This window comes from Phycodurus eques, chromosome 21 (assembly GCF_024500275.1).
Source record: "Phycodurus eques isolate BA_2022a chromosome 21, UOR_Pequ_1.1, whole genome shotgun sequence".
Classification (NCBI taxonomy): domain Eukaryota; kingdom Metazoa; phylum Chordata; class Actinopteri; order Syngnathiformes; family Syngnathidae; genus Phycodurus; species Phycodurus eques.
The window spans coordinates 5,674,639-5,689,544 of record NC_084545.1 but is presented as its reverse complement, the minus strand read 5'-3'; the positions used below and the strand labels follow the sequence as shown (position 1 = coordinate 5,689,544).

The 14,906-nt window shown below is 38.2% G+C and overlaps 1 protein-coding gene across 2 annotated transcripts; it reads right to left on the bottom strand.

Moving 5' to 3' along the window:
- Positions 1 to 4,066: 4,066 nt before the first annotated feature.
- On the bottom strand, positions 4,067 to 9,035 carry LOC133396235 (gastrula zinc finger protein XlCGF8.2DB-like). Of its 2 annotated transcripts, none has more exons than XM_061665804.1 (3): positions 8,868 to 9,035; positions 7,041 to 7,254; positions 4,067 to 6,753 (listed from the first exon to the last, which is right to left on the bottom strand). In XM_061665804.1, the coding sequence occupies exon 3, from the start codon at positions 6,599 to 6,601 to the stop codon at positions 5,546 to 5,548; it is 1,056 nt and encodes a 351-aa protein (XP_061521788.1). In that variant the 5' UTR covers positions 6,602 to 6,753; positions 7,041 to 7,254; positions 8,868 to 9,035; the 3' UTR covers positions 4,067 to 5,545. The 2 variants fall into 2 exon arrangements, with proteins under 2 accessions (XP_061521788.1, XP_061521787.1); XM_061665803.1 differs by having other exon boundaries at positions 7,041 to 7,251.
- Between the last annotated feature and the right edge of the window lie 5,871 nt (positions 9,036 to 14,906).

The window sequence follows — 14,906 nt, the reverse complement described above, 5'->3', positions numbered from 1 at the left end:
ATCATCATAACCTCAATTTACCTACTTGAATATACAGTTTGAGGCATCTGTTTATTCAAATGCAAACAGGAATTTCAACAACTGACAAAAGATTCTGGATTTTCTGGATGAATGTTTTCGTGCAAAACTTTGATCACTCAAGTACATTTTCAAATTGTCCTTTTTGTTTATTAAATTGAATTGCTTCCACCACACAGTAACCAGATTGTTAGTGTTATATGTTTTTCAAGCTAGTAACTAATATGTAATAGTTTTTGTCCTTGCACAAATTGAGGCAGGGATGGCACGATTCTGATCTTGCATATGCAGTGCCTCCCGCTGGTTCAAACACCTTTTCCTGTGAAGTATTGACATATATTTTATTCTTCTTTAATGTTTTCTTTTTCTCCAATTATATACTGAAGTCCAAAATAAAATACAGGAACTCTCTTTAATCTTAAGACACTTTGGATCAAAACCGCTGGCTCTGTGTCTTTGGGGAAATCTGTAAATATTAGGAAATAGTGGAGGTATAATCTCTTGTATTTTACAGTGAAACCACCGTAAATTTCACTCATTTTATAATCACTTTACTAATGCTGTCTTAATATTTTTCTGAGAAATCAGACTTGTATGGTTGCGAAAGAAACAATACTGTATTTAGCTGTTTCAGAATGCACAAAATTATCTGACATAAAGATGATACCCAATTTCATGCAACGCTGGTCAAATATTTACAGTTGACACAATGTCTGCGGTTTTAGAGCTAGAGACAGCCACCTCCAATTTTACATGCAAAAAAAACCTGTGATGATAAAGGTATTGCCGTAATCCTCCGCATATTTGCGCTTCATTATTCACCTGCTAACATATGGGCAGCTGCCAAACTACTGTTCTTCTTTGCAATAGTTCATACTAACATTTGTTGTTAGAGGCAGAATAAAGACCAACTAAGAGTTCAGATTATTCCCATTCTGAAGTCAAAATGTTTCTGGAAGCGTGACTATATTTAGCCTAACGCGCATTAGCATTCGACGATACAACGCCGCGTCTGGTCTCAAAGAACCGTGCCTGCACAAGCGAGGGAACTTGTTTCATTCTGCTGACTTTTGTAGTTGGAGTTGTAAACCGTGTCATCACTCCATTTCGAAGATAAATCCGCTGTTTTATTCCGTGTGGCGCGCTCCCCAAATAGGATTTTGGATCTTTGCGCTGCATACAGACAAGCCCAGAGTGTCATTTCATTCGAGCGCTTTAGATTTGTTCCAATCCAAACAGAATGTGTGTTTTTTTTTTTTTTTTTTTTAGAAACGGTAGCGAGAGCTGAAATATAAATGTCACAGTTTTGTGCTGCCTAAGTCAAGCATGAAAATCAGAGCAAAGTTCACCACTCTGCCTTCGATTTGTAGAGTTGTGTGGCTCGAATACACAAAGCATATATTTTGACTGAATTATTTTCATCTTTTATTCTGAGGTTTTATGAAAAAAAATACTTGGCCTCACTCCCGGGCTCTTCTCAATCACTCTGTCCTCCATCCACGTTTCCTGCAAGTCTTCCCTATCATTCTTTTTGTTGTTGTTTTTTTCTTCCTGTGCTCACTCTGATAATTCACTGGAGCCTCTGCACTTCACTAAGGTGGAAAAAATGTGGTGCATACCAAAAGAAAATCTTCGCATGATGACTGCTACACCATAGCAGAAAGTCAACCTTAATGTGTTTTTTTTTTTTTTTGGCTCAGCACAGAAAGGGTAAGTGTTCCCCCAGTAAATATGTTTCTCTCGCTCTCATTCTTGGTAGTGCAGAGGATGGGTGCCTGAGCATGCGTGTAAAGTATGTCAATGTACTGTAATGATCTTAAAACCAATCAAACTATTGCGCGACGTTACTACTACCTTATAATATAGGCGCGCAAGAATAATACAAGGATAATGAACCACATGCTGCTTCACCTCGCGCCTAAGACATGATTATCCACATGTAGCAGTATGTCTTGGTAAATTGGGATTTAAAATATGTTTCAACACGTTTCTATTAAAAATAAATGCAAACGTAAAACAAAAAATACAAAAGGGCTTAAGGACTTTCCACGAAAGCATTTTGACTGTTAAAAGATATATTTAAAAAAAAAGAAATACAGGAAACACAAAATGTATCTACATCATGCATCCATTTTCTGTACTGCTTTAGCTTTGTTTTAAAAATAAATAAAATAAATGGGGGAAGAAAAAAAATAATTGTTGTAATGTGTATTTTAATGAGGAAAAATAGCACTCAATTACATTATACTTAATAAAAAACATATAAAGTAGTGACATGATTAAATAGAATTAAAAATAATTAAACAGTTTTTGTTACACTGGATAAATTGTATGGCCATTTTGCTGCTCTCTCTACTGTGCCCACCCTGGCTACCTGGGGGCAGTACAAGACTGACAGTTGGATATAATATTCATTGAGATGTGTCAACGACTCCCTCAGCTCATCAGTACAGCACTAATATTAGCCGTTCTTTGCAGAGGATAAAGAATACATTACTGTGCTTTTATATTGTCTGCCTGGCTATATGAGTGGCTATAAGCAGCTTATAGACTCTTTTTTTTTTTTTTAAAGAATTGTTCACCATTTGCCAAATTGATCACATGTAGCAGCCTGTCCTATTTTATATTTGGTGTCAAAATTTAGTTGGAAAGAGTTAAATTTTTAATGACAGGAATCACATTATCTTAACACTATTTTACTCTGAGGTTACACTAAAAAAAAATAAAAATAAAAAAATTAAAAAGACCCAAAGAGGCTTCTATAGCTAGGGAAATAGAAAAGAAAATCAAGCCAAAATGCTATTGAATTCGTCCCTGGTGCCGTCACTGACAGTAAGATGCGCATTGGCGGCTAAGGCGGGGACACTGACGACTAAGTTGGCTAATGCCGCCTAGTAATTAGCATGAAAATACAACACATTTTGCACATGGCTCCTAGCAAAGGGCAAACAAGAAAAAGAAGATAAGGCAGGAAGCTGCCACGCTTGAAATGAGCAGCGCATCGAGCTTGGCGAAGATTAGCAGGGGATTGAGACGTCCCGAACGCAGGGAGGCCCGCCGGAGAAGCTTTGCGAAATTGATCTATCAAAGTCATTTTTTTCCCTCAATCGCAATGCTGCGAGAAAATTTGGAAGGAAAACATTCTAATCCCTATCAAAACATAGTGGATTACTACTGTGTAAACATCTTAGTTAGCTCAGGTGTCAAGATGATCCATCCTGTTTTGGTTCCATGAGCACTAAGCTAGCTGGCTCGCTAGTTGTTTTTGTTCAACCAAAAAAGAATTGACTAATGACAAAAAAAAAGTCATATTTTATCACATTGTTGCCTTCTTTTTACTTACTGTTCATGTTTGTTAGCTGTTAGCCTACAAAACAAATTGCTAAAGCGTCCAATGATCTCACGAACAATCTAGTTAGCTCTCTAATGAGCTTGCTATTTAAAATAAACAAATAAAAAGGTAAAGCTAGATAGACAGATGACATCAACAATTAATATATATTATTCAATTATATTGTGGAAGTGACCAGCCTAACACAGACGGTAGCATTCTTATTGTGTGAAGTTTAACGTAGGCAGCAGCTGTTTATCTTATCGCGCACACTGGAAACTTCCAAAATGTTCTCGTCAAGATTTCGGTGAGAAATGTCAAGCTGCTCACTTCTCAGAGCGTCTGATGCCTTGTGGAGGTACCCTTTATGACTTCCATTGACAGCTTTCAGAGCATGAAATAGAATGTGCAGCATAAGACAAAATATACAAAAAAGGCACGCGTGCATGCACAGATACAATGCTAATGAAATAAAAAATAGAAGTAGTCAAGAAATCCACATATATATATTTTTAACTATTAAAATAAACAAAAGTAAATGAAATTATATTTGAAAAAAACTTCGGCATTTCCCTATAAAATAAAGGAAAATGAAAACATAATACAAAAATATTTTTTAAAAAAAATAAGAAAATGAAAACATATCAATATAAAAAGGAATTTACAATTTACAGTAAAAATAAATCTTATAATTATGTAAAAAAAATAAAATTTGTTTAAACAAATACTAAAGTAGCCATCTACTTCAGTATTGTTTGATGTACAAGTAAATAAAAGAAAATGAATAAAATATCAATAGTAAAACAAACAAAAGTATGTTAACTTTTACGACAAAAATAAATAACAGAAAATTATATACCTTTTCTTTAGTTTACCAGTACATTGCCTATTTATTTAAAAAAAATGCTATTGCTGTGGATAATAGAATAAAACCTGCACATCAAAAGTTGAAACTTGCATAAATTGCACTGAATGAGAGCGCTGGTTATATGACATCAATAACCCATGTGTATCTATGTGGCTTGTGTACACAAAAGCTCTATTCTATTCGAGTGCATACACACAAAACACTGGGACGGAACACCTCCCTAACAGCCAATCGGCATCCTTGCTCATCACCAACTGACCGCTCAGGTTATTTTCTCCACCAATCACACAGAAGAAGATGAAAAATCTCTCATTTTATCATACTTTATGTTTTGCCAGGCTGTTAACACCCAATAATGCCTATATTGTATCATGAATGGTGATTTGAATAAAATAAGTCATGACTTACTAAGTTGAAATAATGGCTAGGAGGGCTGACATTGTGTTATTTTGTCCACCTTTGAGTCTGATAACATGTATGTATCCTGGTTAATGTGCCTTATGCAGTTGTTAGCTGACTGCTAACTAATAAAGTAACTGCAGTAAATTTACTATGTTACAAGGTCACTGTGGCAACACTGTGAATAATAAACCCCATTATCGTGATCACCTATTGTCGCCTCTATGTGGGGCTCGTCTGGTCTAATGTTTAACGTCATGTTGCCAAAGAGAGGTGTTGCTGAGGGGGAGCGAGGGAAAAAACCAAACAAACAAACAAAAGGTTTATGGGACTCCAGCAACCAATCAATCTTCCCGTCCACACTGTTTGTGCGTGAGGCCCAAAGTGCGGATTCCAGTAGAATCCACTATTGCAAATAGGTGTTTACCCAGAAGAACAATAACACGAAGAACAATAGCATGAATGAATCTTGCAGAAGTAAACATTTTTTCCCCTCAACCTTTAATTCCCCCCCCCCCAGGCTCCGTACAAAATAAAGCATTTAAAGCTCTTTCAGGAGAATACAAATTCAACAAAAACAATACGCGGTCTGCTTCAGATGATGAATTAATGTAGGGGACGACCGCAAAACATTTAGCCAAACTTGTTTGTTGAGCATAGCTTCCACCACAAACTAAACTCGAGGGTGTTTCTCCTGTGTGTGTTATCACGTGTAATTCCTGATGTGACCTTTGGTAGAAAGTGTTAGTACACATTGAGCAACCAAAAGATTATACCTCTGTGTGTTTTTCCATATGTGCGCTCAGGTTTTGCCGAAACAAAGGTTTTGCTGCACACTGAGCAACTGAAATGGGTTTTGTCCTGTGCATAATCTCGTGTGGATTCGTATGGTTCTTTCCAGAGACTCTTTTATTACACACCGAGCAAACTTAAGGTTTTTCCTCGTGTGTGTGTGTTCTCATGTGTGCTTTCACGTAGGTCTTTTGAGAGAATGTTTTCCAACAAACCGAGCAAACAAAAGGTTTTTCTCCCGTGTGTGTCCTCATGTGTTTTACCACGCTGTCTTTTACAGTGAATGCTTTACCACAAACAGAGCAACGAAAGGGTTTTTCTCCTGTGTGCGTCCTCGTGTGTGATTCCAGATGTGCCTTTCTCGAGAAAGTTTTCTTACACAATGAGCAAATATAAGGTTTTTCTCCTGTGTGTGTTCTCATGTGTTCTACCATGTTGTGTTTCAAAGTGAATGCATTACCGCAGATAAAGCAACTAAAGGGTTTTTCTCCTGTGTGTATTCGCATGTGTTTTACCATGTTGTGTTTTACGGGAAATGCTTCACCGCAAAGAGAGCAACGGAAGGGTTTCTCCCCTGTGTGCGTCCTCATATGTGATTCTAGATGCGCCTTTCTAGCGAATATTTTATGACACAATGAGCAAACATGAGGTTTTTCTCCTGTGTGTGTTCTCATATGTTTTATCATGTTGTGTTTTAGAGTGAATGCTTTACTGCAAACAGAGCAATGGAAGGGTTTTTGTTGTGTGTGTGTGCTCATGTGTCTATCCACATCTGACTTTCCGATGAAGGTCTTACTGCAAACGGAGCAACTAAAGTGTTTTTCTTTTGCGTGTATTTTCATGTGTGCTATCATGTTTGACTTTCGAGCAAACGTTTTACCACAAATGGAGCAGCTGGAATGTTCTTTACATGAGTGACGTCTCCTGTGTGTTTGAGAAGCTTTCTTGTTACAAATGGTCTCCATTTCAGAGCATTTCAACTCTTTGTTGTCTTGATCACTCCTCAAAGGTTCTTCCACCTCGTCGGTGTCTGACAGTGGAGCCAAGAGGTCACCTGGTGGTGGTCCTCCACTTGGACTCCGATGATGAAGCTGTGACCACTCGTGTGGTTTGTATTCGTCATCTTCCCTTTTCGTTGAGACGCCAGTCAGTGGGAACTTGCTGACATCGAACTCCTCAGCTTCCTCTTTCATGTGGGGGTGTTCTAGATCCTCCTCTTCCCTTTCAATGTGGTGTGGCTTTGTCGTGTCCTCTTCGTCTTTAACATGGGGGGGCTGTGGACCGTCCGGGTCCAACCTGGACCTCTCCCGCTGCACCTGAAGGAGATGTTTTCGCTCCTGGACGTCTGCAAAACACAAGCAACGCAAACACAGTATAGATCACATGGGTCAAATATGATATGGTATGACGTGGAACAAAGTCAGACTCGTCAAGGCGGTGTTCAAAAGAATCTTTTACCACATTGTCGGCAATCATTATTTTTTTTTAATCCGGTTTGTGGACTCATGTGTCTAGTATGACGTTTTGCAAAACTAGTTCTACAAACTGAACAGGTAACATGTTTTTTTGTTTTTTTTACACGTTTGTGAAGCTTCGTTGTTGCCTTTTCAGAGCATTTCAACTGTTTATCACCTTCAGTCTTTATTGCTCCTCAAAGGTTCTTCCATGTCGTCGCTGTCTGACAGAGGAGCTGAGAGGTCGTCTGGTGGTGGTCCTGCTCAGTGGTCTTCACTTGGCCTGTGATGATGAAGCTGTGACCACTCAGGTGGTTCGTCTTCACTCTTCATAGAGACACCAGTCAGTTGAAGGCTTCAACCTCCTCCACTTCCTGACAATCAATCAGCTGCTGGATGTAAACAAAAATAAAAATAAATATGCACATATGTAGTTTATACTTATGGGCTTGTGCTACTAATGAGTACGCTGTGTGCTTATATCGGAGATTTTAGATGCAGTCCAATAGAATCCGATAGTCGTTTATTGCTGATATCAGACCAACATCAGATATCAATATCGGATCGGCACACAACAAGCATTATTACCACGAGCGGTAACAGAATGCACATTCGTATGAGAGCTGCTATCGGCTACAACTCACGCCACGTCACTCCACACGCAGACTGACTTAAGGCCTGGTACACACATAGGGATTTTTCACATTTTAAAAGATTATCTGTTCCAGACCCAACACATGAAGATAGAAATTATCTTTTGGGCATTAACAGTTTTGGTCATATTGAGTGTTGTGCTCCGATAATCTAGACATAGAACACCACACACATATAAATTCTGTTCCACCATTGATTTGATTTGGAATCCAGTCCCCCAAGACAGAAATATCACATGATCAATGCCTTTTTTAAATGGTGAAAATATTCAACGCTACCTGGCCCTTTGCCAAAAAGATATTCCCCCATTTGTTAAATCATGAATCAACTGTGGCTAATCCTATTTCTGTCATTTTTACTGACCACAACCAACCATGATTACCTCCAGAGCTGTTTAATAAAAAAAATCCCTTAAATAGAACCTGTCTGACAAAATGAAGTCAGTCAAAAGATCCCAAAAAGCTGAAACAAAATGCCAGACAGAAACAGATGAGAACTAATGTAATTGACATCTATCAGTCACACACAAAGCCATTTCTCAAGGTTTTGGACTCCAGCAAACCACAGTGAGAGAGAGCCATTATCCACAAATGGAGAAACGATTCCCAGGAGTGGCCAGGCTACAAAAATTACCTCAAGTGCACAGCGACAATTCATCCAGGAGGTCACAAAGGAACGCAGGACAACATCTAAAGAACTGCATGTAATTAAGGACTTATGGAGCCTAAGTAACAGCACTTTATATGCAACAACGTTTCATTATAAAGAATCTGTACATTGGTAATAGAGCATTTCAAGCTTCAAGTGTCACTGATTGCTTTCTTGATCACCCCCTTAGTGAAAACATTGACACAAATACAAATATTATATTGATCATGCATTACACTCATACAGCGCTTCTCAAGGCACTCAAAAGATGCTTTAAAATTGCACACATTATTCATTCACTCCAATCACACATGATTAAAACATTATGAGTAAAAAGAGCCCCAGTTTGTAAGAACTGAATCAGGATTAAGGATTTTATGCCACTTTTTCTCTCGCAAATCGGGCCAAATTTACTTGGTCCAGAAATCTATTTAATCATTACGAATATTGTGACAGAAACCTTGACTCTTTGGTAGAAAAAAAGCCTTCTTGTCAACTTATCCTATTATTAATGTCTTATTAAGGTGAAAATGTTTTCCATTTTGGAATTTTTCAATGGTTTAATATATGTTATCTATAATATTAAGTCGAGGTAAGTGAACAAATCGTGGACATGTAACACAAGTTGTGTAGCAAACAGCTTCCAGTTGTCGCTGTCTCCCGTCTCTTTCTCTCTCTCGCTCAACATATTTGCGACTCGTACCACGCTATCGTTCTTCCAAACAGTCCGAAGACTTCGTCGACGTCCGCAATTAGCTGCTTCCTTACCAAACTTTCAACACTGAGAAAATGTTATTGACATTTCAACGACGACAACAACAACAACAACAACAACTGTTCCTCGGGTTGGCTGCCCCGCCCACTTCCGCCTTTTCCTCTTCTACATCTTCGTGTTTAACGGCGGTTTGCAAAATGTGTACCCCATTACCGCCACCTATTGATGAAATGTGGTTACTGCTTTGGTTTACAATCTCAACCGTTCGGTTAAAAAAGAAAAACAAAATTTAAAAAGGATAAATTCAAAAAAGCTCACGTTTTCAAATTATGTTATCATTTTGTCTTAAATCCTGTTGTTATAAAATAAATGAATAAATGTAGAAATAAACAAACAAATGCATACATACATACATACATGTCTTGTAGTTTCTATTTTTTCCTGTTTTCTCGAAATTCTTTTTATGCATTTTTCATTATACTTTACTTTGATTTGCTCCTCTCGCCCGCTTTTCTGACACCTGTAACCAGTGTTGCGAGTAACTAATTGCGGCGCATGTAATGAGATTACGTAATTGATTGAATTCATTCATTCATTTAACTCATCCAGTGCCAGCCATAACATGAATATTTGACTTCTAAAGCAGTCAATGGCACTGAATGTGTTAATTTAATAATTTTATTATTAATTTAATTTTAATCAATTACATTATTGTAATGGCTTACTCTTCTTCTTTAACGTGGGGGTGTTATAATAATACGACTACTAATAATAATGCCCAATTAATATTACAACAATGCCAATATACGAGCAATTTTCAAAAGAGCGTTATTTGTTTTTGAAAGAAGAGTGATTGTTCTCTTTTTTTTTTTTTTTTTAAGAGGAGGACGCTGCAAACATGGCAACCAGCAAAACTATCACTCCGAGTGCAGAGGGCGCCTTATGAAGAAAGTATCATGGAGCAGGGAGAGCCTGAAATAATTTCATTTGGATTCATAGATTATGATTTTTTTTTTTTTGGGTGATAAAATCGGGAACAAGAGAACGGGGACATCCTACTCGGAGAAACTCACAACAACTACGACGGCTAACGTCATCCGTCACCATGAAACTACAGCCGCATGCAGGTAAACTGCTAACTTCTAACTAATTAGCTCACCGATAGTTGGTCAGACATGAACAAAGTTTGATGCTGGTTATGCACTGAATTGATAAAACACTCAAACGATAGGCAACGTGGAGATTGAAACTGGAAACAATGCCATTAAAAAACTTCGATTGTGAATTTGTTAGCATAGATATGTTTCACGCCGCCTTGAGTGGGATTACCTCGTTGCCGTGGGACGTCAACACGTTCGCCATATTTGATGTGGTGGTTAAGGACGACACAGTCGCTGATGCACTTCAGTCCCTTTATTTAGGGATGTCCCGAGTCTTGGCAGCAATAGTGACCCTCTTCACACAAGCCACCAGCAGATGGCACACTCACATTACAGTAAATAAAATAAATAAATAAACATAAAAAGTAAATAAAAATAAACACATGCAAAGAAAATTCATAAAATATAATTAAATTAGTACAGCTCATGGATAGTAAACACTACTTAGAAACTGACAACTGAAAAAATAATGAAAATAGACTAAGAAAAAAACTACATAAAATTATTACAAAAATCGAATAATGCAATCATATTAAAGAAGTAAATCTAAAAAAAGAAACAATGACACTCATGAAGATTTAAGATGAAAATGTATACATATAACAATATTAAATACCTGCAAAATATAGATTAATGATGTTACATTAATAAAAAAAGACATTTAATAAATAAAATGTATCAATGTATATTTATTAGAAGCACAGACATTCCGTTTTGTTAAACAAATAATAAATACATAAAGGTAGATGCTAATAAAAATATAAAAAATATCTTGCATAAATAAATAAGGAAATGCCCAAAATATATTTTTAATTCTGCAAATGAAATAAAATTATGTATTTATAAAATAACACTCTTCCATGAGGATTTTGTTGTGTTGAAGCTATGTATTTATTTATTTTAACTCATCTATAGAAAATAACGTCCAAATAGCTTTACATGTCACATGGAGCATGGAATCAAAAAGAGGAAGCTTAAAAGTGTTCCTCAGATATCCATCCTTCCTTCCATTGAAGCATTATATATATTTTTCACTGATATTTATACTTTCTGTTAGTGTGTGCGTGCGTGCGTGGGTGTGCGCGCGCACGTTATAAAGTAGATTGTTACCAAGAAAGATTCCAGCATCTGGTTGTTGACAATAAATGCCAGAAAGGTCAGGCCAGAGTGCATTGTGCGCAATCACTGACTGCTCGAGTGTGTATTACCTGCCGACACTTATGCGACGTGTTGAGCACAGCGTGTACACACACCAGACGCTTCATTAGGTACAACTGCACAACCATAGGAGCTCCAGCACGACAGCGTTACAGTGGTACAAATGATTGGTTTTGAAATGAATGTAACAATATGTCGCTCATGTACCAGGTGTGTTGCAAAAATTCCAGGACTGGTGTCACAAAATAGCTTTTGCCTTCAAAGTAATTCCCCCCTGGTGGATTCAGCTTTTGTTTCCATAGCTGCTTCAGAGAGTGTTCGCAATAACGAAAATGACGCAATAGAACATTTTCGTCATCCATTGCTTGAGGTTGTCGGCTACAAGAATGATTGGTGGCGAATGCATTAAAAAGCACTAGCTTCTGCCTTTCAAAATTCTCCGTCTATCCATCCATCCATTATCTGAGCCGCTTCTCCTCACTAGGGTTGCGGGCGTGCTGGAGCCTATCCCAGCTATCATCGGGCAGGAGGCGGGGTACACCCTGGACTGGTTGCCAGCCAACTAATCTAGAAAAAACACGTACAAGTGTATTTCAGTTGTTATCATGAGCTAATTCAGCATTTTCAGTATCCAGTTCAAATGTTAGCAAAGTTATGGGAACACGTTGAGATTTTATTCATTTTTCTTTTTCATAGTACTAACACTAATAAGTTAATAAAAGTTTTTTTTATTATATATCATTAATGGTAAAAATTCATTTTTAATCATTACTTTTATACTTAAGTGCATTTCAGAGTCTATTTTTTACATTTACTTAAGTCATTTTTAAAAATGTTTTATTTTCCATTTACTTAAGCACAGAGTGTGAGTACTTTTCCCCCCACTGGTCGTATGCTAGCCACACTTGTTATGTTGTAAATTCAACACAAATTTTACCCACCATTGACAACTACACCTATTGTGGCAATACAAGCACTCGGTGATCAGCGCCATCCTTTTAAAGCCAATTGTCTCTTGGCGGCCTAATAGATTTTCCGCTTTGCAGGGTGACCACAAGCAAAAATGCAAATTCATCTATCCAGCGAGGCGGGCAATTATTACAAAAGTTCTCTTGTGGTCTAATTGCAGATAATGGGAGAGTGAAACCAGGACGATAAATGACAGTAATATACATATCAAAAAGATCACTTGTCAGCTTGAAGTGTGGCTGCTGACGTCAGCAGTCTTGATTGAGAAAAGATCCCCCACTAAAATGAGCAGAAATCTTTTTTTGTGTGTATGTACAATCAAATGTGAAAAATAAAAGAATTATGTATTAAACATCATTCAAAGGAGAGAGAAAAATCATGGAAGCATTATTAAAGTGGACATGTAATTGAAAACATAGGTGCGTTACCCTGTTTTTACTGTCACACTTTGATATAATCAAGTCTGAGTTTGACAGTTTGTGTACCACAGGGCTCCCTACCAAGTCATCTAATTTTGTGGTCATATATGTTTCCAGCCATTCATTTTCTATTGCGCTTATCTCCACTAAGGTTGCAGGTGAGCTGGAGCCTATCCCGTCTGACTTTGGCCGAGAGGCTGCATACAATCTGGACTGGTCATAAGCCAATCGCAGGGCACATATAGACGAGAACCCATTCACCGGATATTTTGGAGTCCTCAATGAACCTTTTTGGAATGTGGGAGGAAGCACGGGAGGAACACGCAAACTCCAAACAGGAAGGCTGAAGCCCGGATTTGAACCCCACCCTATAGCTTCAGCAGCTGCTTGTCAGTTAGTTACTTAGTATAATATCCATCCATCCATTTTCCGAGCCGCTTCTCCTCACTAGGGTCGCGGGCGTGCTGGAGCCTATCCCAGCCGTCATCGGGCAGGAGGCGGGGTACACCCTGAACTGGTTGCCAGCCAATCGCAGGGCACATACAAACAAACAACCATTCGCACTCACAGTCATGCCTACGGGAAATTTAGAGTCTCCAATTAATGCATGTTTTTGGGATGTGGTAGGAAACCGGAGTGCCCGGAGAAAACCCACGTAGGCACGGGGAGAACATGCAAACTCCACACAGGCGGGGCCGGGGATTGAACCCCGGTCCTCAGAACTGTGAGACTGACGCTGTAACCAGTCGTCCACCGTGCCGCCCTTAGTATAATATGATTATGTTAATTATGGCAGGTACTTTAATGCGTTAATTTCGAGGGATTAATCACAGAAAAGTAATGCGTTAAGAAATGTTTTTTAGAGTTTGTTGATCTGTATCATTTCATCATATTTCCTTGACACTCATTTCTACTTTTTTGTTAGCCCGGGCTTTGGCACCATCTTGTGGCATGTTAGGACTTCACAGAAAGAGCACAAAAAGCATAATTTCTTGTGTTTATGTCCATGTTCCTGCACCCATTTGAATTGCCAAGCAAGAAGTGGCCCGTAACAAGAATCCAAACAATTCTTTTGATCTGCGTTGTTGCTGTTGGTTAATTGGTGAAGCGTTAAGAGTAAATTAAGAAGCTTTGTCGAATGCTAGTGAGTGACGATGAGGAGAATGTGCTTTCTTTTTGGCCTGAAGGTGAAAGTTAGTATGCTTTCCATTAATCATAGTGAGCAAACCATGTCAAATGTCACCAGCGCAACGTATCGCAGCCCCTGCATGATCCAAATCCTCGAGACGGAGGAGAATGAGCGGTGACACTTTTAAAATGCACTTAAACAGCAGGAAGGCGGTGACGCCCTTTAAAGGTTATTAACAGATCAGACAGATTCAGTGTCACGAATTGGAAAATTGAAAATGAAGGCCTCTTGGGTGTTGTCTCACGCTAGGCTTATTATATCGCAAGGATGGTGCTAAACCACAGTTTGCAGCAGTGTATTTTCTTCATGAGAGCCATCAAGGTCAAACGGAAACATCCTTGCTGAAACTTTAGCACACATTTACTCAAATAGAAAAAAAAGCTACAACGTGATGAAATACAAGGACAAGGTCTAATGTTAACCTGCAGTCAAATTTTCTTCCAGCTAACTAAAATATTGAATAGAATGGATGACTTAGTCGACGCTCAGGAAGCGGATGCGTGTTGACTAATGATGCAGGCGGAACTAATAACTTTAACAGGAGCTCTAATGCATTTAGGTGCTTCATTCGAGAAGGGGTTGGATGCTTTATTTGCAGGGATAGGGACCGATCCCTGCAATAAATAGTGAAAAACTACAAGTAATGTGATGCCCTCCCCCGAAAATGTTTTATAGTTGCCTATATTCATAATTTAAACGGTAAATATACCACCGGCTATGATTCAAAAACAGTTTAATATCCTTTCAAACTTAACTTAAAACATTACTCTTAAACATACTGTACATGGCTTACAGATGATTTAATTTTCCAAAAAATGCCCTTGAAGTGCATGCGTACGTTACGTCTCGTAACGTTTCGCAATCCAGGCTAAATGAAGCTCCTCTCTGTTTAAGGAAGAAGAAGTCTGTGCTTCCTACTCATAGGTTGCGTGTGGTGTACTCAAGACGTCCAGCATAGCACAAAATATTTGAAAAAAATTACATTTGTTATACATTGAGTAAGGTAAAAAAATACCTGCACTCTTGCATCTTGAATTTAGGTGCTGGTGTACCACAGGACACAGACCTCAGTCCTCTTTTATTCCATAAATCTTAAAAACATGAGGATGATCTGTGAATTTCAGGTAAAAAA